The sequence below is a fragment of the Carica papaya genome, chromosome 5 (genome assembly GCF_054855325.1).
Source record: "Carica papaya isolate Zhongbai chromosome 5, ASM5485532v1, whole genome shotgun sequence".
NCBI classification, from domain to species: domain Eukaryota; kingdom Viridiplantae; phylum Streptophyta; class Magnoliopsida; order Brassicales; family Caricaceae; genus Carica; species Carica papaya.
This window is the reverse complement of record NC_142313.1, coordinates 12,139,733-12,166,279: the sequence shown is the minus strand read 5'-3', so window position 1 is coordinate 12,166,279 and position 26,547 is coordinate 12,139,733. Positions and strand designations below refer to the sequence as shown.

General features: G+C 39.4%; 1 protein-coding gene and 1 long non-coding RNA gene across 3 annotated transcripts; both read right to left on the bottom strand.

Moving 5' to 3' along the window:
- Positions 1-14,554: 14,554 nt before the first annotated feature.
- On the bottom strand, positions 14,555-20,804 carry PRR9 (pseudo-response regulator 9). Of its 2 annotated transcripts, none has more exons than XM_022031865.2 (8): positions 20,297-20,804; positions 18,656-18,817; positions 18,423-18,553; positions 18,158-18,310; positions 17,563-17,737; positions 16,996-17,401; positions 15,624-16,386; positions 14,555-15,100 (listed from the first exon to the last, which is right to left on the bottom strand). In XM_022031865.2, the coding sequence occupies exons 1-8, from the start codon at positions 20,526-20,528 to the stop codon at positions 14,987-14,989; spliced, it is 2,136 nt and encodes a 711-aa protein (XP_021887557.1). In that variant the 5' UTR covers positions 20,529-20,804; the 3' UTR covers positions 14,555-14,986. The 2 variants fall into 2 exon arrangements, with proteins under 2 accessions (XP_021887557.1, XP_021887558.1); XM_022031866.2 differs by having other exon boundaries at positions 17,563-17,680; positions 20,297-20,803.
- A 633-nt stretch (positions 20,805-21,437) lies between these two features.
- LOC148253751 (uncharacterized) lies at positions 21,438-22,400 on the bottom strand. The gene is made up of 2 exons (XR_015819040.1): positions 22,256-22,400; positions 21,438-21,934 (listed from the first exon to the last, which is right to left on the bottom strand). It is a non-coding gene; the product is annotated as an uncharacterized LOC148253751 (long non-coding RNA).
- Positions 22,401-26,547: the final 4,147 nt, after the last annotated feature.

The window sequence follows — 26,547 nt, the reverse complement described above, 5'->3', positions numbered from 1 at the left end:
ACCAATGGAGCATAATTTATAACAAATTCATTTATCAATGATAAAATCCTTTACTGTCCAGTTACCTCGGTGAGATTCATGAAAACATCTTATGAAAACAATAACATTATAATATCACGAAATTATACGCACTCTATAACATAACACATGTCATACTTTTAATACTTCAATCATCAGGCAACAAATTTCCTCTTTTATCAACCTACTAGTATCCGTGGGGATCCATAAGGGTCCCTACTACACGTGAACCATTCACTTTAACAACTTAATTCTAGGGTCATTCTCATACCCCGTTCGGTATGGGTGCCAAAACGATAAATCTCAATACCCCGTCCGGTATAAGGGTGAAGCGGGCCGGCCCCATACCCCGTCTGGTATGAGCGCCAAAACATTTAAAGTCTCCATACCCCGTCCGGTATGAAAGACAACATTCTCGGTAGGATTCCTTATGGACCCGGTCCGTCCACCATCTCTCAAGATATCTAGTGAGGCTGTCGACTTATCCATTTATCAATTCACATACATTTTCTATTCTTTTCTTAGTTTTCTGTTTCTCACATAATCATGAATATTTAAACCAGTAACGAGCATCCAACAATGCAGACATATCATCGGATTCACAAAATCAAGCTATAATGAAGTAAACAGTGATTCATACATTCAAAACCATAAAATAAAAAAATCAGATACCATAATGCATTTAAAACTATAAAATAACTAAAACAGCAACTGACCAAAAATATATAAGATCCGGGCTCCATTAGCAACCTTAATTAATTATACATAAAATACCGTTTTATCATTTATTAAGCTTTAATGCCGTGATAGGAAATAGGGTGAGTGATCCTTACTTGATTCGAAGTCTAAGACCGGTTTTTCACTGCGCCTACGGGCGGTCCCTAGATTCCTTGATTTTTTTTCCCTGAGAATTGAAACACACTTCTGGTACCTGCACATGTCCCCAAAAACTCCAAATTAGACCCAGGGCCTACTCGGCCAATTTCAAAATTTTCGGCATGGCAGCTCCGCCGTGCTCCGGCAACGGCACCGCTGCCCGTGGCGGTGATCCGCCTCGGGTTGGCTCGACCGTTTTCGGCCAAATTCAGCCAAACTATCACTAGTTCCTACGAGAAAACACACTTAAGGCCTTCGGTGGGCCGAAAAAACTAAAAAAATCGAGACTTACCGGCGGCGGAGCTCTCGGGTGCGGCAGCTTCTCCGGCGCGAGTCGCAATTTAGTGTTTTGCTCTGGTCAACCTGTAGAGGAAAGGACGGTGATTACAGTGGTGTAAAAATTACATCGAACAGGAATCGGGAGGAGCTTCATCGGAGGCAAAAACTGAGGAAACCTGCGGCGGCACTACTGGGCTTCAGCGGTATTTTTCGGCCAATTGGCCGGTGATTTGGCTCCGATTTGGCCACAGACGGGTTTAGCATCGAAATTCGAGCTAAAAATTTTTTTTTACCTCGTTTGGCGGCCGAAAAGTGCTCTGGTGCAGCGGTCGGTTCCTCCGGTGGCTGGGCTGTCTTCTCCGGCGATGACTCTAGCGGCTAGGGTTTGGGGTTGGGTGTGGATGAGATTATTTATAACCTTCCTGTTTTAATCTTAGCCATCCATCATGATTTAATCTGGACCGTCTGATCGCGATTAAATTAGAAATGAATTTGGGCCCTCCATCACAATGTGATATGGGCTGTCCGTGCGTGATTCAATCTGGGCCGTCCGCGCGGGTGCAATCTGGGCCGTCCGCACGCGCCTTTGATCTGGGGCGTCCGTGCGTGCGGGAACGGATCTCAGCCATCTGATCGTGCGCACGCATATCGCCCACGTAACTCCGTTCCGCGTGGCCTCCCACATCAGCGTCTCTGCCACGCGGTGTGTCCTGGTTGGCCGGGGTTGCTGATTGGGCTGCTGACGTGATGCAATTTTTTCTAAATTGCGTTTTGACCCCCGGTTTTTAATTTTTTTTCAAAAATACCCCCAGAATCCGAATTTTCACCCATTTTTCCTAAAATTATTTTCAATTAAACCCCAAAAATAATTTTACCCATTTTTATCATTATTATTATTTTTATTTCTATTTAATTAAATTAAACTAAATTAAAACCATATATTATTACTTAAATAATCATTTATTTCATTTAAAATTTACAAAAATTTAAAATAAAATTCATAAAAATAATAATAAAATTTTGGAGTGATACAACTCTCCCCCCTTAAGGAAATTTGGTCCCCCAAATTTGCCTCTTATTCTTGATCGAACAAGTGGGGATACTGGACTCTAAAGTCCGATTCTAGCTCTCAGGTAGCCTTTCTTGGCATGTGGTTCTGCCACACGACCTTTACAAATGACATTTCCCGGTTGCGAAGTATTCTGCTCTTTTGGTCCGTGATACCGATTGGTACTTTCTCATAAGATAAGTCCTCTTGGAGTGGAAGCGATTCATGAGCCAAGACATGAGAGGGGTCTGGGTTTTACTTACGTAACATGGATACATGGAACACATTGTGGACCTTGGAAAGCTCTAGAGGCAGTGTTAGTCTGTAGGCAGCAGTACCAATCCTGTCCAAGACTTCAAATGGTCCAATAAATCAGGGATTCAGTTTTTCCCTCCTGCCGAACCTACTAATTCTCTTGAAATGAGTGACCTTAAGGAACACCCGGTCACATTTCTCAAATGCTAAATCTCTCCTCTGGGTGTCCGCATAACTCTTCTATTTGCTCTGAGCCGTCTGAATGTTCTTTCTGATTTTAACTATTTTAGACGTGGTCTCCTCTACCAACTTCGAGCCGAGCAATTTTCTATCATCCACTTCTTCTCAGCAAATCGGCGATCTGTATGGGCGCCCATATAACGACTCATACGGAGCCATGCCAATGCTCGCTTGGTAGCTGTTGTTGTAGGCAAATTCTATCAGAGGTAGATAGTCATCCCAATGGTCCCCAGAGTCAAGGACACAAGCTCGGAGCATATCCTCAAGTGTACGGATTGTCCTTTCTAATTGTCCATCAGTCTGCGGATAGAAGGTAGTATTGAGAAACAGCTTTGTTCCCATGGCTTCCTGGAAGCTACTCCAAAATCGAGAAGTGAACCTGGGGTCCCTGTCGGATACCACTGTCACTGGAACTCCATGCAATCTGACTATTTTCCGGATATACATTCTTGCCAACTTGTTCAAGGGATCGGTCATCCTGATGGCTAGGAAGTGGAAAGACTTGGTGAGCTGGTCAACGATTACCCAGATGGCGTCATGTCCTGAACATGCCTTGGGTAATCCCGTTACGAAGTCCATGGTGATATGTTCCCACTTCCACTCCGGGATCGGTAAAGGCTAAAGTAACCCACCTGAGTACTGATACTCTGCTTTTTTGCTGACATACCAAACATTTAAATATAAAGTCAACTATGTCCCTCTTCATCCCATTCCACCAAAACTGGGGTCGCATGTTTTGGTACATTTTGGTGCTTTCGGGATGCATGGCAAACTTCAAGCTATGGGAGTCTGTCATGATGTCTCTCTTTAACTCACTGTCGTCTGGGACACACACCCTATCCGGGAACCGGAGTAACCCATCGGCAGAGACTCAGAATTCTGAGCTCACTCCCTGTTCTGCATCATTCTTGCGGGCTACTAGGGCGGGGTCGACTGACTGGGCTTCCCTTATTCTTTGTATTAACTCGGGCTGGACGGTCAGACGGCCCAAACATGCGACTCTCTTCAGGTCTTGAAGTCGAACCTGTTGTATGGCCCCAATTTGCCTACGTTCTGAAACCATTAAATTGGCTAAGATACCTGCACTTTTCCTGCTAAGAGCATTTGCCACTACGTTGCCCTTACCCGGATGATACAAGATATCATAATCATAGTCTTTAAGGAGTTCCATCCACCTTCTCTTACGCATGTTGAGATCCTTTTAAGTGAATATGTATTTCAAACTCTTATGATCGGTATAGATCTGAAAGGTCTCTCCGTATAAATAATGGCACCAGGTTTTCAAGGCGTATATGATTGCGGCAAGCTCCAAGTCATGGGTGGGATAATTCCTCTCATGATTCTTTAACTGTCTGAGCCCATAGGTTATGACCTTTCCATGATGCATTAGGACACAACCCAGACCTAGATAGAAGGCATCACTATAAACTGTATATCTCCCCGATCCACTCGGTAAAGCCAGTACGAGTGCAGTGGTCAGCTGCTTCTTTAATTCTGAAAAACTTCTCTCACAGTCCTGATTCCACTCAAACTTGACATTCTTCTTTGTGAGTCGGGTTAGGGGGGCCGCTAGACTAGAGAATCCTTCGACAAACCTGCGGTAATAACCTGTCATTCCCAGAAAGCTGTGGATTTCCTTAACTGATGTCAACTTCTCACAGCCAAGTACCGCTTCAACCTTTTCGAGATTCACTGATACTCCTTCCTTCGATATGATGTGTCCTACGAAGGCGGTCTGCTCAAGCCAGAATCCACACTTACTCAACTTTGTATATAGCTTCTTTTTTCTGAGGACCTGTAAAACTTGGGCTAGATGATGAGCATGTTCTTCTTTGCTTTTTGAGTAGACCAAGATGTCATCGATGAACACGATAACAAATTGATCCAAGAATTCTCTGAAGACCATGTTCATCATATCCATAAAGATGGCCGGGGCGTTGGTTAGCCCAAATAGCATGACCAGGAACTCATAGTGTCCATACCTGGTTCGAAATACCGTTTTTGGGATGTCTTCTGTTCTTATTTTCACCTGATGGTAACCTGATCGCAGGTCTATTTTGGAGAAGACTTGCGCACCCTGCAGCTGATCGAAGAGGTCATCAATTCTGAGAAGGGGATATTTGTTCTTGATTGTGACCTTGTTCAATCCTCTGTAATCAATACATAGTCTCAACGTTCCATCCCCCTTCTTGGCAAAAGTGACTCCTGTAACACCCAAATATTTTTTTTTAATTTTTTTTTGTATTTAAATTTTTAGTTTAATTTTTTATATATTTAATTTATAAGATTTTAATTTAATTTAATTTAATTTATTTAATTTAATGAAAATAAAAATAATAATAATGATAAAATTGGGTAAAAATATTATTTGGATTTAATTAAAATTGATTTTGGAAAAAATGGGTGAAAATTTGGATTTTGGGGGTGTTTTTGAAAAGAAAATCAAAAAACAGGGGTCAAAACGCAATTTAGAAAAGTTGTGCCACGTCAGCAGCCCGGTCAGAAGCCCCTGCCAACCAGGACACGCCGTGTGGCAAGGAAACGCTGACACGGGACGGACCACGTGGGCAATCCGCGTGCTCGCGATCGGACGGTCCAGATCCGTTTCCGTGCGCACGGACGGCCCAGATCAAAGGTGCACACGGATGGACCAGATTTCATGCGTACGGATGGCCCAGATTCAATCAAGCATGGACGGCCCAGATCGCATCGCCATGGATGGTCCATATTTAATCCCAATTAAATTGCAATCGAACGGTTCATATTTAATCTTGATGGACGGTTGAGATTAAAAGGCAAAGGGTATAAATAATCCCACCCACACCTGACCACAAAACCCTAGCCGCCAATGCCTCGCTGGAGAAGAAGAACCAGACGCCGGAGGAGCCGGCCGCCGCCACCCGCTGCCGCACAGGAGAAGTTTTCGACTGCCAATCGACGTAAATTTTTTCCCCCTAGCTCGTTTTTCGATGCTGAATCCGCCTATGGCCAAACTAGAGCCAAACCACCGGCCAATTGGCCAAAAAACCCCGCCAAAGTCTGGCGGCGCCGCCGCGACTCCCCTCTGTTTTTGCCTCTGATGAGGCCCTTCTCGGCCTTCGTTCGATGCAAATTTTACATCACTGTGATCACAGTTCTTTTTTCTACAGGTTGATCGGAGCCAAACATCAAAAAGCAACTCACGCCGGAGGAGCCGCCGCACCCGAGAGCGCCGCCGCCGGTAAGTCTCGGTTTTTTGTGATTTTTTGGCCCTAGGGTTGTTTTATCGCGGGGACTAATGCAAGTTTGGTCGAATTCGGCCGAAAACGGCCAACCCGAGGTGGATCGCCGCCGCAAAGGGGCCCTAGGTCTGATTTGGGATTTTTTTGAGACACGTGCAGGTACCGGTAGTGCGTTTCAGTTTTCCGAAAAAAATTCAAGAAAATTAGGGACAGCCCGTAAGCGCACTGTAGAGTCGATTTCAGACCCCAAAACAAGTAAGGACCCCTCACCCTCTTTCCTATTACGATATTAAAACTAAATAAATAATTAAACTGTACTGTGTGACCTTATAGATGTATAATTGATTAAGGTTACCAATGGAGCCCGAGTCTGATACATTGTTGGTCAGTTGTTGTTTGATCTAATTTTCAGTATTAAATGCAGTATGATGTTTGATGTAATTATGTTATGGTCTCGTATGCATAAATCATGGTTTCTTTTATTATGGTTTGTATTATGGTGAATCCAATACTGTGTTGTCTTGTTTGGTGTCAATTACTGGTTTACATGTTGTGTATGATTGGATGATTGAAATAAAAAAAAAAAAGACAAAAAGGTTATGTGAATTGATAAATGGATAATGTGGACAGCCTGACTAGATATCCTGGGAGATGGTGGACGGACCGGGTCCGTAGGGAACCCTACCGAGAACGTGGTCTCTCATACCGGATGGGGTATGGAGATCTTATGTGTTTTGGTGCCCATACCGGACTGGGTATGGGGACAACCCGTTTCACCCTCATACCGGACGGGGTATGGAGGTTTATGGTTTTGGCGCCCATACCGGACGGGGTATGGGGACGACCCTGGAATCAGGTTATTAATGTTAATGGTTCACGGGTAGCGGGGACCCCCTATGGATCCCCATGGATACTAGTAGGCTGGTAAAAGAGGAAAATATGTTGTTTAATGATTGAAATGCAAAGGCATGGTAAGTGTTATGTTATAAAGTCTATATGATTTCATGATGATGATAATGTTATTACTTTCATATGTTGTTTTCATGGATCACACCGAGGTAAGTGGACAGTAAAGGTTTTTATGTTAATAAACGAGTTTTTTATAAATTATGCTCCATTAGTCATTCTTGTTTTCTACCCACCTTTACTTCTGTGGCGATGAGATAGTGTGATGTCTTTACTGGGCTGGTGTAGCTCATTCCTTATTTAACCATTTCAGATCAGGAAGACGTTGCTCCTGAGCCCGTTCCGCAGGAAGACGGCGAAGGGGACGCCTAAAGACTTCATAATTATATTTATAGTTCTTATTTTGAGTATCTCTTTTAGTTAGTTTGTTCCTTCATGTTTTGAGTACGTTTTGGTTATTGTATAAATGATGTTAATCAAAAATTTTATTACGCTTCCGCATTTGAGATTTTTAATACATACATTTCATTTAAATTTCCAGGGCCGTTACAACTCCGGCACCCCAAGGGGACACACTGTGTCTAATAAAGCCACTGTTTTGCAATTCAGTGATCTGCTTCCTCAACTCTTCCATCTCAATGCAGCTCATGCAGTAAGGAGCAACTGAAATGGGCTGGGTGCCCGGTTGTAGGTCTATAGTGAACTCGACTTCCCTGTCCACTGGCAATCCGGGTAGTTCGACTAGAAACACATCTGGGAAGTCTCGTACTACTAGAATCTCTTGAATACAATTCTCTTTCTTGGACTTGCCTAGTTAGAGAAAATAGCAAGGTTAAGGTATTTAATAATTAAGAACAACTTGCCATCAAGGAATAAGTACTAACTGATTTTATTAATTTGTAAATGACTCCTCATTAGGAGGATTAAATACAACCTTCTTGCTAAAACAATCTATGGTGTCGTGATACGCCGCTAGCCAATCCATCCCTAAAATTACATCAAAATCTCCCGTGTCTAAACCTATTAGGTCTACACTCAGTTTTCTATTTGCTATCTCTACGGCACAAGCCCTGTAGACAACTTCTCCTAATAGTGTTTCACCCCCAGCAGTAGATACAAATAATATTGAATCAAGTTTATCAAGTAATACATTAATTTTGGATGCAAAAACATGTGAAACAAATGAATGTGATGCACCAGTGTCAAATAAAACATGAGCAATATGGTTACAGATAGTGTACATATCCTGTACTGCGTCCAAGTCGGCATCGGCATCCTGCTGTATGAGGTTGTAAACCCTGCCCTGAATAGGAGGTCTTCCTTGGTTATGGTTCTTGAACACTCTCTCGCATAGTGCTGGGCACTACCACATATGCGACAGGTGTTGTTGAGGCGGTAGCATAGTCGGTCCCCGTGATTCCTGTCGCAGTGCTGACATATCTTGCCACATGCTGCCCCTAGAGCCTGGGGGGAAGCCTGGATCACCTGTCTGGGCCTCTTATTTTGTTGGACAGGCGCAGTAGGTGCTGGTATGTGAGGTGGAGCTGAGGGTCTGTGACTCCCTGCTGACTGGAAAAAGGTGTTGAAACTCCTCTCCACGATCTGCGCCTTTGCCAGAACGGCTGAATATGTCTTGAGCTCTAGTACCAATAAGTGCCGCTTGATCTCTGGGCGGAGGCCCCACTGGAACCTCCTTGCCTTTCTGCCCTTATCCATCAATGTCTCAGGGGAGTATCGGCCCAGCTCTAAGAACTTACGAGCATATTCTGATACTGTCATGTTTTCCTGGACCAGCTGAATAAACTCCGTCTCCTTTAAATGTCGGATGTGCTTGGGGAGGTACTCAGCATGAAAGGCTGCTAGGAACTGCTCCCAAATGACTGGCGTAGGCAGGGTGGTCTGCTTGAGCTCCCACCAATGATTTGCTTCCCCCACCAGCATGTAGGAAGCAAAAGTAACCCTCTGCTCAGGAACCACTCCTAAGGTCTTGAAAGTCTTCTCTGTCTCCGCCAACAAGTACTGGGCATCTTCGAAAGAGGACTCCCCTGCAAAAGTGGAAGGGTTTAGTCTCCTGTACCTCTCTACATAGCCCGGGTCAATCAGGGAAGGAGCTGGGTCCTATAGAAGAGGGATTGGGTCGGGCTGAGGATAGATTGGGGGGCCCTGTGGTGGCACCTGTTGATATAGTGGGGGCACCGGATTATACTGTGGCTGAGGCACCGAATTATACTGCGGCGGTGGTGTCGGGTGGTATTGTGGAGGAGCAAGCTCTTGCCAAGGTAGCTCGGGATCCGCTCGCTGCAACGTGGCTCAAACTGTGGTAGTGGGGGAGGGTCGGATAATTCCTTTCTCTCCTCTCGACCTTGCTGAGCAGCAATGATCCCTTCGAGCATCTCAAATATTCTGTCAACATCTTCCCGAAATGAATCATCCCGGGCTGCTCGGTTTAGTGAGGGTCTCCATCTCCTCATCTCTCTACACCTGCATTTCACAAGGAAGGGTTGAGTAATAAATTTCAGTTTAGTATTCCTCTAAGTATTATTGTGTAAGGGATGGGTTCGAGGAACGCGGCTGTGATGCCAACTGTAACGGCCCCGGAAATTAAAAGAAAATGTATAAATTTATTCTAAGTGCGGAAGCGAAATAAAATAGATTATGATTAACATCCCTTACACAATAACCAAAACGAATTAAACGTATGAAAGAATAAACTAACTAAAAGAAATACTATGAATGAATACTATAAGGGAAACTAATAAATTTTTAGGCTTATACTCGCCGTCTTCCTACAGAACGGGCTCGGGAACCAAGTCCTCTTGATCTGAAATGGTTAAGTAAGGAATGAGCTACACTAGCCTAATAAAGATATCACACTATCTCACTATCACAGAAGTAAAGGTTGGTAGAAAACAAAAACGACCAATGGAGCATAATTTATAACGAACTCATTTATCAATAATAAAAACTTTTACTGTCCACTTACTTCGGTGAGATTCATGAAAATAACTTATGAGAAACCATAACATCATAAACATCATAAGATCATGCACACTCTGTAACATAACACATATCATACTTTTGTATTTCAATCATCATGCAACAAATTTCCTCTTTTATCAGCCTACTAGTATCCATGGGGATCCATAAGGGATCCCCGCTATACGTGAACCATTCACATTAATAACTTAATTCCAGGGCCATCCCCATACCTCGTCCGGTATGGGCGCGAAAATCATAAACCTCAATACCCCGTCTGGTATTGGCGCCAAAACACATAAAGTTTCCATACCCTGTTCGATATGAGAGACCACGTTCCCGGTAGGGTTCCCTATGGACCCAGTCCGTCCACCATCTTCCAGAATATCTAGTTAGGCTGTCGACATTATCCATTTATCAATTCACATACATTTTTTCATTTTTCTTAATCTCAATTATTCAATCAAACATAAACACGTAAACTAGTAATAGACACCAAATAAGGCAACACAACATCGGGTTCACAGTAATTCAAACCATAATAAATGAAACCGTGATTCATGCATACGAAACCATAGAATAAACACATCAAGTACTATACTGCATTCAAAACTGTAAAATAAATCAAACAACACCTGACCGAAAAATACATCAGATTCGAGCTCCATTAGCAATCTTAATTAATTATACATATCTATTAATTCATAAAATACTGTTTTATCATTTATTAAGCTTTAATGCCGTGATAGGAAATAGGGTGAGGGATCCTTACTTGTTTCGGAGTCTGAAATCGGGTTCTCACTGTGCCTACGAGCAGTCCTTAGATTCTCTGAATTTTTCTCTAGAAACTGAAACACACTTCCGGTACCTGCACATGTCCCCAAAAAACTTCAAATCAGACCTAAGGTCTTTTTGGTCAATTTCATAATTCCAGCACAGCAGCTCCAGCGTGCTCTGGCGACGGCACCACCGCCCACGGCAGCGATCCACCTCGGGTTGGCCGTTTCTGGCCGTTTTCGACCGTATTCGGCCAAACTTGCATTGGTTCCTGTGATAAAACACCCCTAGGGCCAAAAAATTCTAGAAAATCGAGACTTACCGTCGGCGAAGCTCTCGGGTACGGCAGCTCCTCGGGCGCGAGTTACGATTTGATGTTTTGCTCTAGTCAACCTGTAGAGAAAAGGACGGTGGTCACAGTGGTATAAAAATTTTATCGAACGGGAACCGGGAAGGGCCTCATCGAAGGCAAAAATCGATGAAACCCGTGGCGGTGCCGCTAGACTTCAACAGTGTTTTCTGGCCAATCGGTCGGTGGTTTGGCTCCGATTTGGCTACAGAAAAGTTAGCATCGAAAAACGAGCCAAGGGAAGAAATTTTACCTCGTTTGGCGGCCGAAAAATCCTCCAGTGCGGCGGCAAGTAGCGGCGGCCGAAAAATCCTCCAGTGCGGCGGCAAGTAGCGGCGGCCGATTTCTCTGGTGGCTGGGTCGTCTTCTCCGGCGAGGGTTCTGGCGACTAGGGTTTGGGGTTGGGTGTAGATGCAATTATTTATAACATTCTCCTTTTAATCTGAGCCGTCCATCATGATTTAATTTGGCTCGTCCGATCGCGATTAAATTAAAAATAAATCTGGATCATCCATCGCGATGCGATCTGAGCCGTCCGTACGTGATCAAATCTGGTCGTCCGCACGCATGAGATCTGGGCTGTCCATGCGCACTTTTGATCTGAGCCGTCCGTGCGCGCAGGAACGGATCTGGGCCGTCCGATCGTGTGCACGCGAATCGCCCACGTGTCTCCATCCCGCGTGGCTTCCCGCGTCAGCGTCCTTGCCACGCTGCGTGTCCTGGTTGGCCGGGACTACCGACACGGCTGCTGACGTGGCGCTATTTTTTAAAATTGTTTTGACCCCCAATTTTCGATTTTCTTTTTAAAAATACCTCCAGAATTCAAATTTTCACAACTTTTTTTTAAAATTAATTTCAATTAAATTCTAAAAATAATTTTACCCTATATTATTATTATTTTTTTTTATTTCTATTAAATTAAATTAAATTAAATTAAAACCTTATAAATTAATTATTAAAATAGAATAAAATTAAACAAAATTCTAATAAAAATAAAAATAAAAATAAAACAAAATAAAATAAAAATTTTGGGTGTTACAGATTGGGTGTGGATGAGATTATTTATAACCTTCCCCTTTTAATCTTAGCCGTCCATCACGATTTAATCTGAACCGTCCGATCGCGATTAAATTAAAAATGAATCTAGACCGTCCATCGCGATGCGATCTGGGCCATCCGTGCATGATTCAATCTGAGCCGTCTGCACATGTGCAATCTGGGCCGTTCGCGCGCGCATTTGATTTGGGTCGTCCGTGCGCGCGGGAACGGATCTCAGCCGTCCGATCGCGCGCACGCGGATCACCCACGTAGCTCCGTTCCGCGTGGCCTCCCGCGTCAGTGTCTCTGCCACGCGGCGTGTCCTAGTTGGCCAGGGCTGCTGACCGGGCTGCTGACGTGGCGTAATTTTTTTTAAATTACGTTTTGACCCCCAGTTTCCGATTTTCTTTTTAAAAATACCCTAAGAATCCGAATTTTCACCAATTTTTCCCAAAATTATTTTCAATTAAACCCCAAAAATAATTTTAACTATTTTTATCATTATTATTATTTTTATTTCTATTTAGTTAAATTAAACTAAATTAAAATTATATATTATTATTTAAACAATCATTTATTTCATTTAAAATTTTAAAAAATTTAAAATAAAATTCATAAAAACAATAACAAAATTTTGGAGTGTTACAAGAGTAATTGAAATCAAATGGTAAATTTATAGTTTAATTTTTAGTTTTTTTCTTATTGTAATTTAGTAGTAGTGAATTTAATTTCGTTGTAAAAATTGATCGACTCATATTTTTATTTATGATTTATGATTTTAAAATAATGAGAGTGAAATTTTATTAAGTAAACATATTTTGTTAAATATTAATAGAGACTTAAATAAAAATAATATAATCGAATTAATGTGAATTAATCGAATTATCACAGATTTTATTGAATTAAATTAATAATTGTTATAAAAAATTAACAGTTGTTAAATGATAGATTTAAAGAATATTGAAAAAAAAAAATCAAAAGTACGTTAACATAGTTCGACCATTACAGATTAAATTAAATCGATTGCGAAATTAAACTGCGAATATATTTAAAATTTAGATGATTTTCGTTGATAAAATTTTTTTAATTTAATTATTTTTATTTTGATTAAATTATTTAAATTTTTTTTTATAAATTTAATTTTGATTCTTAAATATAAAATTTTTACAATTTTAATATTTGAGATACAATCCTTATGGGATATGAAGATAGATATTTTGATTGTAATGTTAAAAAATAACTTGAGATGTAGAGAATTGGAGAGTTTAAATCATATATTTAAGGACATGTGAATGAATAGTGGTCAAGGAGAGGATTGTGCATTATGTTGCGCAGAAGAGGAAATCGAATGTGCATGGAAGTGTTGGAGGCTGAGATAGTTGGGATAGACCGTATCATGGTTAAAAAATTTGTAGAAAATATACTTAAAACAGTAAGATCAACTGAAAAAGAGTGATGCACGTAGGGATAAGATGGTATTGAAGATTCAGAAACTTGAAATTGATTGATTACTAAAAAAATAGAAGTCAGATTAATCGAATTTGACATGTTTTGCGAAATAGATTCAATAAGTGAAATGTTGTAAACACTTAAACCATCACGAAACAGGAAGATAATAAACACGTTAAAATTTATTAAATATGAAATTATTATTTTTTTATTAATACATGATATTAATAAATTATGTAAAATATTAAAGTTTACTTTTTTAAAAAATATATTATAGCATGACATTGATATTACAATATAGCATTTAATTTATTGAGATTGAAAACTTAATTTATTAGTTAGTGAGATTACAGTCATTAATTTGTGTTAAATTTTAATAAATATATTATCTTTTTAAAATTAAAAAACTGATAAATTTGTTTACTTAGAATAATCACGTTGAATTAAGAACCTCGTCCAACGCTTTTTCCAATAAAAAAAGTATTTATTAAATAATTTATCTCAAAACATGGTACATCTAGCGACCGTATGGCGGCCCAGTACGAGGGAACGACGAAATGGCACCGATAATTTGGATAAGAGTTGATGCCGACCTTCTGCGGGGCGAAAGTAGGTGGCTTCGTCAGATTCCACTGCTAATTAGATCTCATATTTTCTTGCCTTACATAGCCTTTATGCTTCCTCAAACCATCACCTTTCCAATCTTTTCGGCTCAATCCAAATCCATAAACCCCAATAGTCACCTCATCGCCGAACCGGAAAATCCAATCACGGCCTCTACTATTTCTTCCACCACGACCGAAGTCACCCTCGGCGGTTGCTTTATGGATGTTGATATGGACAGCCTCGCACTTTTTTTTAAACTTAAAAAGACTCGTTTCTTGATTTCCATAGTTAATAAGAGGAGAGATGGTAGAAGTTGAAATATCGTAACTCAGTTATTGGAAAAATGCACTGCAAGTCTGCAATTTCACTGCTTACTTACTGCATACGCACTCTATCGAGATTCCCATACATGATCATAGCCTACCAAATCGTATTAAACAAAAGATAACCATCCTAAAACCCCTTTCAAACTCATCAAAATGCTTCTTACAAGGGAAACGCAGAACAAGATGAAACTGGTTAGAAGTTGATTTTCCTCAGTCATAACTTCTCATAGCAATTTTAATTCATTCATCATCATAGACTACTAGAGAAATAGCTAACAGAACTAGATGCCTAGGACACGCACATTATTATACATATACAATAAGCTACACATACGCAACCACACCAGAGTAGAAACATAGCTAGATAACCTCACTACGGAATCACACAACTACCCTTTCCATAAAAGCAAATACCCATAGTACCCTATGCCAAATAGCAAATTATCCTGCCAGCAAAAATCCTTATAAATTAAATCCTCAAATAGACCTATAACTTGACAAAAACCGATGATGAGCAAGTGCAATAAATAATCAACTTGTCTCGGTCATAATCAGTCCCATGTTGATGCCAAAGACGCAACTACGCAGGTTGACAGTAATGGGAGATGAGCACTGAAAAATTTCAGGGGCACCTAGTAGCATCAGTAGCTGGCGTGTCATTTTGAACCTGACGAACAAATTGGCCCTTTACTCGGGGACGCTGCTCTGCTAGTCTTTTCCTGCTTTGATATCGAACCTGTGAAATTTGGTAAAACATTTTTTATTGAAATTGTCAAATATAACCTTCATATATCCACCAGTTCGTTATTTGCTAATCCCACCACAGTTAATCACAGGCATTTGTGATACAATTTAGAAATGCTACGTCTCTGATTAGGTTCATGGGATTTGTGATACAACTCGAAGCTATTTTCCGCATTAGAAATACAACTACCAGTCCTAAAAAAAACTTTAAAGGCGGGAAAAGGGAATCACAAAAATGTGAAGGAACAAAATAGCTTTATATATATATACATGTATATATATAGCACCAGAGGAGTGATCAAGTCACGCACTCATTAAACATAGCAAAAGTTAATACATCAACCCACTGTGATAAGATGGGAAGTGTATGGCTGTGGATAGAGACCTTAAAAATTTCAGGTGCATAAGATCATGCAAATCACAAATGGCCGCGTAAGACCCACTGACACTCAAGATTTCTACATTAATCCACAAATGGCAATATTCAAAGAGAAAGCAGCGATGCACAACAATACCTTTTTCTCATAGCATCTTTCTTTCCGCTTCAGTCGGAATTTTGTTAGAGCCGCTTCTCTTTGGCTGGAGCGGTGAGACTCCATCACTTTCAAGCCATTATGAACTAAAAGACTTCCCTCGTTCAATATTTCGGAAGCATTGGACTTCTCGACTGCTGATGCTGAAGTACCATTCCCGTCACTTCTACAAATGCCTCCACAAGCATCACTGTTGTCGTGACTCGTAACACTATTATATAAGCTAGTGCCAGTGCTCTGCCCAGCAGCCGGAGAACCCTGTTTCAGTTCCCTGACGGTTTCCAAAGTGCTGTGCACGGGCACTGCTTGGTCAACAGAATAACCGATGGTTTCATCACATAGATGGTAACCTTGTTCTGCGTCATGGGTGTAAGAATCGGAATGAACAGAAGTGCTCATAGGAAAAGGAGATTGCTCTTTCAGGAAGGCTGGTTTTGCATTCCACCCTTGTGGAGGTAAACCAGATTGGCTATAGAATATCGGTGTGGAAACATGAATCTGTTCTGCACATGTACTATCAAATGTCACTCCAGAAACAGAAACTAGCCCAATGTCTCGAGATTGACCAATTATATTCCCCTGACTTCCCCCTGATGGGGCACCTAGCGGGTCAGAAGAACGAACGCTGTCTTGAGAAAGTTTGTAAGATGACGGTTCATGTGTTTTACTTGCCTTCTCCTTCGATTCTGTACAACTACCGACCACTGCTGAGAAAGGGGACTGCAACAACTTGTTATTGTTATACCTGCATACAGGAATTGGGATACATGAGAAGTTCACAGCAATAAAACCTTCCGAGAAAAAAAAAAATGATTTAAGTACACAGATTATGATCTAATCAAATATAAAAGAATATTTATCCATAAAAAATTTATTTATTTTAGTAGAAGATAATGTTGATTTAGAAAAATCTTAAATGAGTTTTTTGAGCACCAGCTAATGTTTCAAATTGTCCTTCACCCGTAAAAACTGCAGAGAACTCTGACAAATGACCCTACGATCACCCTACCATAATGACCAGAGACACATATTATCATTGCTTCCACTGCTTCTCACGATTGTTCTACCATCAAGTATAATACATCCACATCTAATCTCTATTTGGTTGAATCTAACATCTTTACTGAATAAGCATTTATCCAAAAGTCCACTATAGTAGAAAAATGGAACTAGTGAAATCATAAAACATGGGGAAAATGAAAGACATTGGACAATAAGATAAACATATCTTTTGCTGCTCAAATGATGTTCAAGAAACAATCCATTCAATTTTGTCCAAAGGACTCTTACTTTCAATTTCAAGGATACAGCACATGTATAAAAAGCATTTTGAAAAAGAAAATCTATAAATTACCATGAAAAGGCCGAGGCATTAGAATGGTTAAGAGTATGCCTTTCATGGTACCCTTTGTTCATTGAGCTACTGGGACAGAATCTTGTCAAAGAAAGTTCAAGTTGTGGAGCAAATTCCGACTTGTTTATGTAGTCATTAAAATTTGAGCATCTATACATGCGCTGCAATTGATGGTCATCAAATGTACCAATCAAGTCAACAGCACCATTAGAAGGCTCAACCGGTTCATCATTGCAGCCATGAGTCTCCACAGAAATATCAGCATCTCTATCATCATTTTCTGTGCATACACCTTCCTCTTGACCCGTTCCTTTGCAACAGTCACGACCTTCCTCAAGTTTCAAGGCACTTGATCTATAAGCTTGTACACAAGGTGCAACCTTCGTTCCTAATCTGTCAAAATTTTCTGAAACAAACAGCTCATTAAATTTCACTCCCCAAGAAATAGCTTGTAAAATGCCCCAACTTCTAATAATAAAAAATCATGCGAAACATATTTCGTTTAGAGATAATAGAAGTATCAAATAACGAAAGTGCACAAATAAGGAACATGATAAAATATTGTACCTCTAGTTTTGCACTCTGGTATAATAGATTGTTTATATGGTTTGAGATGCTCTACTTGCTTCCCTTGATCATTATTTCTCAAAATAGAAGTAGTCCTGTATTTTAGCTGTGAAAGTCCCTGCATATTTTGCATGCATGCATTCTCAGCTTCCAAGTAAGGCGTTGTACAAGAGCTCTGCACAAGAGGTGGCAAACATGCAGTCTCTATGTGAAACTTCATGAAGCCAACCTAATCTGGAAAAGAAATTTTCCTCACACTATAAGTGGTTTCATATCCATTCTGTCCAGAATCCTTGGTAATGGACTCTAACAACTAAGCAATTTTCATGTAAATTTTCCAATTTATGTGCCAGATGCAGGAAAAGATGGGACTTCCCAATTTGATCAATTTTATCAGTCAGTAACGATCCCAATTCTTAATTTACCAAGATTTCCACTTGGCTTTACCACATTCAAAGGAGACTTACATCTGACAGATTGACTCACGATAGCATAAATAATTTGAAAAATCATCAATATCTTTCAGAGCATTATAGAAATGGTTTCATAGAGGAAAAGGCATGTATTTACAGATAACCAACACATAAATACTTACCAGGGCATCACTCCCTTTCTCACTGCATTCCTTGTTTTTCTGTGCAGAAGTTGCATGGTCACTTGAATAATTGCTTGCTGCAGTGTTTTCAGAAGTACATTCAACTTTAGGTTGCCTAATGGGTGAGCTTTGATGAAAAGAGCCACCACTTAGCTGATAAAAAACAACAGGAAATTTTCTTTATTTAATGTTGTGTGCTTAATGAGCAAGAAAAGAAAACAAACGGGAGAATGACTTTAAGACTTAAGATGAAAGGATGACCTACGGTGTTCCTTCTCCAAACATGCATCCAGATATTCCTCAGTTCATTCCTCCTAATAGGCTTAATAAGGAAATCAGCTGCACCTTTCAACATGCACTTTAAGACCATGCTAACTGAATCATGTGACGACATCACTGTATGATAATGAGGGAAGAATGGTAACATAGTTAGTTTCTTCATCAAATGAAAACAAGATAATACTGATAACTCAGTAACATTTAATCAAACTAACATACTTATGACAGGAATATTTTTGCACGCGTCATGCTCCATTACTAAAGTAAGGAGTGCAAACCCAGAGATTGATGGTAACTCCACTTCAGTCAATATGATGTCTATGTTTTGCGGTCGTCCTTTCAAAGTTTCCCATGCCATCAAACCATCAGGAACAGCAGCAACTGCATGCACAAGCACAATATCATTCACTACTAGAACTGTGACTCCTAGTAAAGGGGGGTTACACATTTCAAAAAATGTTCAACAGGCATATGCTTACAAAATCAAATACACTTGTTTCTCTCAAATAAGAAAAATAAGTCAGATAGACAACCATAGGTGCTTCTCTTATCCCTCCGGTAACAGAGTTCCTCATGCGATGCTCTAGTTTTAAAAATAACAATGTTATCCTTCCACAGGGGGTAACTTTTTCTCCCAATCTGTCTTATATATGAATAAAAGATTTAAGCATATGCTACTGAGAGACCTTACAAATTCATGGGAATACAAATAAAAAAATCAAATAACAAATTAACAGAATAGCTGGCCTCCTTAAACTTCCAGCTATACCTCTACATGACATGATGACTAGACAGAAGGACACTTGAACAACTCAAATGATCTGCAGTGCATTTGAAAACTAAATTACTACCTAACCCCTAAGCTGAAGATACAGACAGCTAAAGTAAGAGCTCGAACAATCACTCTCTGTTTTGAGTTGTCTTAATCAATGAGCAGTGTGCCACTATCTTCATCGGTCAGCAATGTGTACTCTGACAGGAACTGGCCCGGTTATGGCAAGTTAGCTTGTAGATCTGTTCCTATAATTCAGATGCTTATTATACCTGATCACCCAATATATTGCACATGTATATAGCTAAGTAAGACCTTCCACAAAAGTCCTGCTTGAAGGCGCATATGATTATAGAGATGAAGCCACAGTGTTCAATAGCAAAACCATGATTAATATAGCATCCCGTGTGAATTTCGTAGACTAGAAAAACTATCAGTTAAGAGGGAATAGAAATTTGGACGAAGAGCATATTCTTCATCTTCACAAGAGAGAGATGAAAAACCAAACAACAAGAAATTAACTTTGTCTATGTAAAATTTAAAAGAGAGCTTGATTTGACGGATTACCATAAAAAGATACCAAGCTATATAGATCGAAATTTCTCTCTTTTTTAGTTAAGATAATGCTATAAATCTGATCCAGAGCAAAACTATCAGATGTAGAACACATGGGAGGTCAATTGTGGCCTGCACCATCAACTTCAGTTTTAAGCATATTTAATAGTTAATCGGAAAAAAAAAAAAAACGTTCCAAATCAATAACAAAATAGCAATTGAACAGTGAAACCTATCAATACAAAGTCAGGTGAAGCACTCGAAAACCGGTAAAGCTCAGCTGGAAACATAAAGAATAACCCCTTTCTCCGGAAAAATATTGAGAATTCGAAACAATCATTTGAAACTAATCGTCAACACCGATCGCTACTGTAAAACCATAAAATGCAATTTGTAACAAATAACTAGAAAATAAAGTGCATATGAGCCCAGTCGAACACTAAAACACGACTTCGCTAATACCATGGTGTAAGAAAATGACCACATATAAGCAAGTACAAACAAACAAGAAACCGACGCCATCGGCAACTGACCTCTGTAACTACATTTACGAAGAAGAGCAGCTATGATCTGGCGAGTTGAATCATCGGCTTCCACCAACAGAACCCTAAGCATCATCCTAGGCAGAAACTTTTCCCACCTGACCACCTCCGATGATCCATCTTTATCCTCATTCTTCTTGCAGTTTTTGTCCTTGTCCGGTTCCTTCTCAAACACCACCTCTATGACTTCGTCGCTGCTAACCACCACTTCACCCATTTTCATACACCCCAGTCCAGAAGGCAAAAGTTAAGAGAAACAAAAAGAAAAAGAAAAGCAGAAACCCTATTTTCTTTAGAATCAGACAGAGAAACAACAGAAGCAGCAAGCAGAACAAGCAAAATGTTTCGGCAGTAAATTCAATTACACAATTAACCTCATCCTATGGCGAATACTTGTCTGGTAGCCGATTAGGAAAAGAAAAAATCTAAAATGAGAGAGAAAACCGCCTCAGAATTTGATATCCAACTTTCGCTCACAACCGCGAAAACCGCAGAAAATATCTTGACGAGGAAAGATGGAAGACTTTTGCGTCTGATGTTGGTGAATCAAAAGGTGGGCCGCCATTGGCCAATGGTTGGCGGAGCTGACGTGGTGTTATCTGGACCACTCTTTATGATTGGGGCATGGGACGCAACTGTTAAATGGTGTGGTGTGGAGTGTTTATGGTGTGGGACCCGGTGGCTGTGGGGAACAGTTGGAGGAGGGTATTTTAAGAGAAAACTGCCACGTTGGTTTGGGATCTAGTGGTAGGGAGAGTGACACGTGGAGCGTTGAAGAGCATCTCTCTGTCTGTTTATGGCTCCGAATGGAACTACTCTTTTCGAATGTATTCGTTTTTGACGTGTACGCCTGCCTTAGCTTTTCTTTTAAAAATTTGTTTTTATATTAATGGTGAAAACATTTTAGGACCAATTTCAAAACATAAAAATAAATCTTTAAGACAGATTATATCTATTTCAGAATTAAAATATTCGTAATTTAATTTTTAGGATATTACCAATGTGTTCCCCTTTTAACTATTCGGGTTTGCAATAGTGTCTTGGCTTGGCTCCCCTTTGTCCCTTTGTTATTACTTGACCAGCTAGCTAATCATCAATACCAACTAATTGTGTAGCGCCCGGAAAGGAGGAGGAGAAAAAAAAAAAAAAAAAAAAAAAAAAAAAAAAAAAAAAAAAAGGGCCCACGTCAGCAGCCACGTCAGCAGGTCCGGTCAGCAGTCCCGGCCAACCGGGGCCTGCCACGTGGCAAGATCGCGTCACTCCAAAAGGAGCCACGTTGGCGATCCGCGTGGGTGCGATCTGACGGCCCAGATCAATCGCGCGATCGGACGGCCCAGATTCAAACGCACGGACGGCCCAGATTCAATCAAAAACGAACGGTCCAGATTAAAATGAAATGAACGGCTGTGATCAAAAGGCAAGGGGTTATAAATAGAACCCCCACACCAGACCACAAACCCTAGCCGCCAGCCACTCGCCGGAGAAGACGAACCAGAGGCCGACCGCCGCCACCCGCCACCACTCGCCGCCGCACCGGAGAAATTTCCGACCGCCGATCGAGGTAAATTTCATACCCCCGACTCGTTTTTCCCCACTGATTCCTCCTATGGCCAAATCGAAGCCGAAATCCTGGCCAAACGGCCGGAATACGCAGCCGAAGCCCAGCGGCGCCGCCGCGTCCCCTCTCGGTTTTTGCCTCCGACGAGGCCCTTCCCGGCCTCCGTTCGATGCAATTTTTATATCACCGTGATCACCATTCTTTTCTCTACAGGTTGACCGAAGCCAAATCACCAAAACACGAACCTCGCCGGAGGGTCGCCGTACCCGAGAGCGCCGCCGCCGGTAAGCTCTGCTTTTCCGTGATTTTTTGGCCCCCCGAGGGCCCTAGGGTTGTTTTCTGACAAGGACCAATGCGAGTGTGGCCGAATTCGGCCAAAAACGGCCGAAAACAGTCAACCCGAGGCGACTCGCCGCCGCCAGCGGCGGCGCCGTCGCCGGAGCACGGCGGAGCCGCCGTGCCAGAGTTGCGATTTGGGCCGAAAGAGGCCCTGGGCCTAATTTGGATTTTTTTTGGAACACGTGCAGGTACTGTTAGCGTGTTTCAGTTCCCCGGGAAAAATTCAGGGAAAATTAGGGACAGCCTGCAGGCGCACTGTGAATCGTATTCGGATCCCGAAAACAAGTAAGGACCCCTCACCCTATTTCCTATCACGGTATTAAAGTTCAAAATGATAAAACGGTATTTCTTGAATTAACGCATGTGTGAAATTGCTTAAGGTTGCTAATGGAGCCCGAGTCTAGTGTGATTGATGATTTACTGTTATTTGGCCTGTTTTACACTGTTTTACAGCTTTAAATGCATTATGGGGTTTGATGTGTTCATTTTATAGTTTCGAATGCATATATTACTGTTTTATTAATTATGGGTTGAATGACTGAAGAACTGATACTGTATGTTGTCTGTTCGGCATGAATTACGATTTGCTTGTTTAAATGTGAATTGATGATGCTTATTGAGGAAAAGGAAAATGAAAGATTGTGTAGACTGATAATTGTATGATGGGGTTAGCCTGACTAGATATCCTGGGAGATGGTGGACGGACCGGGTCCGTAGGGAACCCTACCGGGATTGTGGTCTCACATGCCGGACGGGGTATGGAGATCTTATGGTTTTGGCGCCCATACCGGACGGGGTATGGGGACGGCCTGTTTCACCCTCATACCGGACGGGGTATTGAGGTTTATGGTTTTGGCGCCCATACCGGACGGGGTATGGGGACGGCCCGTTTCACCCTCATACCGGACGGGGTATTGAGGTTTATGGTTTGGCGCCCATACCGGACGGGTATGGGGACGGTCCTGGAAACTGATTATGAATGTTAAATGTTAACGGGTAGCGGAACCCCTATGGACCCCCACGGATACTAGTAGGCTGGTAAATGAGAAAAAGATATGTTGTACAATGATTGAATTACAAGAGGCGTGATAAGTGTTATGTTTTACAGCTTAGATTATTCAATGATTATGATAATGTTATTGTTTTTCTCATATTGTTTTCATAAATTCCACCAAGGTAAGTGGATGGTAAAGGTTTTCATGTTAATAAACGAGTTTGTTGTAAATTATGCTCCATTGGTCTTTTTTGTGTTTTTCTACCCACCTTTATCTCCGTGACGGTGAGATATCGTGATGTTCTTACTGGGCTAGTGTAGCTCACTCCTTAATTAACCATTTCAGATCAGGAAGACATGGTTCCCGAGCCCGTTCCGCAGGAGGACGACGAAGGGGATGCCTAGAGACTCTGTAGTCATACGCATAGTTTATTTTCGAGTTTTCTTTCTTAGTTAGTTTAACCTTTTATATTTTAAGTACGTTTTTTTTGGTTTTTCGTGTAAGGGATGTTAACTGAAATTTTGATCTCGCTTCCGCATTCGATATATTTAAATACTCATTTCTTTTTAATATTTTCCGGGGCCGTTACAAATTGCACGACATGGGGCTTGTCAACCAAATTTTCCAAAGGAAAAATAACTAAAGATAAAAATTGATATATAAATATCATCTTATTATATGTGCACACAAGCTATGCTATGCGGATATGAAAAATATATTGTCCTGGTAGTAAATTGACGTTGAAGTGGACGTTTGTTTAATTTATTTATTATATAATATAATATAATATATTTGTTTAAGTCGAGGAAAACGTTCCGCCAACTGGAATCATGTGAGCATGTCACCCACATTTGGTTGATCTTCGTTTATGTTATGATTGTTGAATGAGTTGAAGGCTTTCAGCTCTCTACTTTCAGTCTATATTAATTATTGATTGGCTACAGTTTATCTTTCATAGAATATATATGTGTATGTGTGTGTGTGTGTGTGTTATTAGAGTATAAAGATATTTTTATTAGATTTATGTTGCATTTATTTATATTTAAAACAGTTAGTCTAATTTTTCTTTTAATTAAAAATGATATTTTACATTTGAATTTATTTAATCTGACATGTTCTAATCCAATTCAATATAATTTGTTTTTTATTAGAATATGAATTCGGTCAAATTAAATTTGGATTGGCAAAAAAAAAAAAAAGAGAGTTAAACGGATTCAAATTGGATATCTCAAAATTCATCCAAACTTATTAAATATGATATATATATATATATATATATTAAAAATTTTATTATTATAAATATTGATATTGATATTAATAAATTAATTATATCTATAGTAAATTAATTTTTTAAATATAAATATGATCATATTTATATTAATCTTATAAAATAATTCAGATGTATCTAAATGTAATACTTCATAAATTCGATTCGATCTGTAAAATTTAAAAAAAAAAAAAAAAACTTACTTCATAATTCAAAATAAATTCGAATTTATTCTTCGTAGAGACAAGTTGGATACCAAATCCGACCAGTACTTACTGTTTTTTTTTTTTGTTTTAGTAACAGTTGTCTTACTGTTTTTTTATTTTTTTCTCTATCTATTTCTTTCCAAATCCAATCAAAACTTAAATGAAAATCTTTAATTTTTTAGAATCTATGATTTTTTTTTTTATCTATTACATTAAAAATTACTTTCATTTATTTTTAAAAAATATTGTTATGCTTAAAAATATTGTTACTTTCATATACTTTCAAACTCAAATCTTCAAGATTTCTTAATAATTCAATAGTTATTTTAATATAATATTTCCTATTCACTTTACAAAAAAGTCTTAATACACTTTGTCATATGAACTATCAATAATCAGTGTATTTCTACCACTAAGAAGATTACGAAATTATTAACGGCAGCTATTGGATTAATTTTCATATATATATTAATACTCTAATATTTTTTATTTCATATATAAATTTTTGTATGCATTTTTGGTAATTTTCTTTTTGGTTACGCTCAGTTGATGAACGACTAACTATGAACTATCATCCGTGTGCTATTATTACTGTAATAATTATTTCTCTGATTTTTGAATTGGAATAATCATTCTATGTAATTTCTTATTGTAATATATATAATTCAACTAAACTCATAAAAAATTATTTGTCCTTAAATATTTTATTTTTATACTAATTTCATTTCTTCTAATGATAATATTATAACATTATTTTTGTCTCAATCTTTTAATGAAAAATTTATTTGATTTTAGTTAATTTGTCAATTTAAAGTATATATAATGTTACTTATATTAGTTTATATGATTTATTTTTATTGATTTAACTAATTTTGACATATTATTATTAAAAAATAGAAAAAAATATTAAATAATAAAAAATTAAAATAATATAATCAAAATTTTAGAAGTGAAATAAAATATAAAATTATTTTGGTATGAAAATGAAATGAAATTTGTTTGGATGATGAGTCCCTACCCGAAGAAAGAAATGCAGAGGTGAAATAAAAAGAAAACATGCACGTGTAATATATATATATATATATATATTCATAGTTGAATATGTGGCTCCTTCTCAATCACAAATCTCCAGCTGATTAATTACTTGGATGGTGGGTGTGTTTATATATCAAAACACCACCCATGTGATACGCATCGCTGCTGCTTTGCTCATAACTTCTTCAACAATTTCCACCTTTGAATCTATCATCATTTTCCACACCAAAAACACGCAATATGCTACTATATATACATATATATTTATACTTTATAAAAAGATAAATTTCTCCCTTAAATTCTTCTAATTGAAAGATATTAATAAAATCAAATTTGAACTAAAATTTTCAAAACTTCTACGACGTCGTTTTGATTAAAAAGAAAAAAAAAAAAAGATGGCAACCAGAGGCGTGCACGCCTTTGGAAGCCGAAGAAGGAGGAAAAGAAGAACACACTTGCACGCCAGGGATGAAGGAAGAAGAGGCGTGCAGGGCTCCCATTCTCCGCCCACAAAAAGGGAGAGACTCGTTCTGTGGGAGGGAGATCTCGTGCGTGAGAACAAAGAGAGATCCGTGCATAAAGTATAACGACTCCGGAAATCTAAAAGAAAATATATAATAACTTAAGTACAGAAGCGAAATAAAAGGTTAAAGTTTATAATTCTTACATAATAACTTAAAAGTATCGAACAGTATTACGGAATCAATTCTTTGAAAGAAACACGAGAAATAAGGAAACAAATGAAAAAAAGAAAATATCTAGCATCTACTCGCAATCTTCTTGCGGATCTAGCTCTGGAACCTGGTTCTCTTGATCTGAAATGGTTAAATAAAGGATGAGCT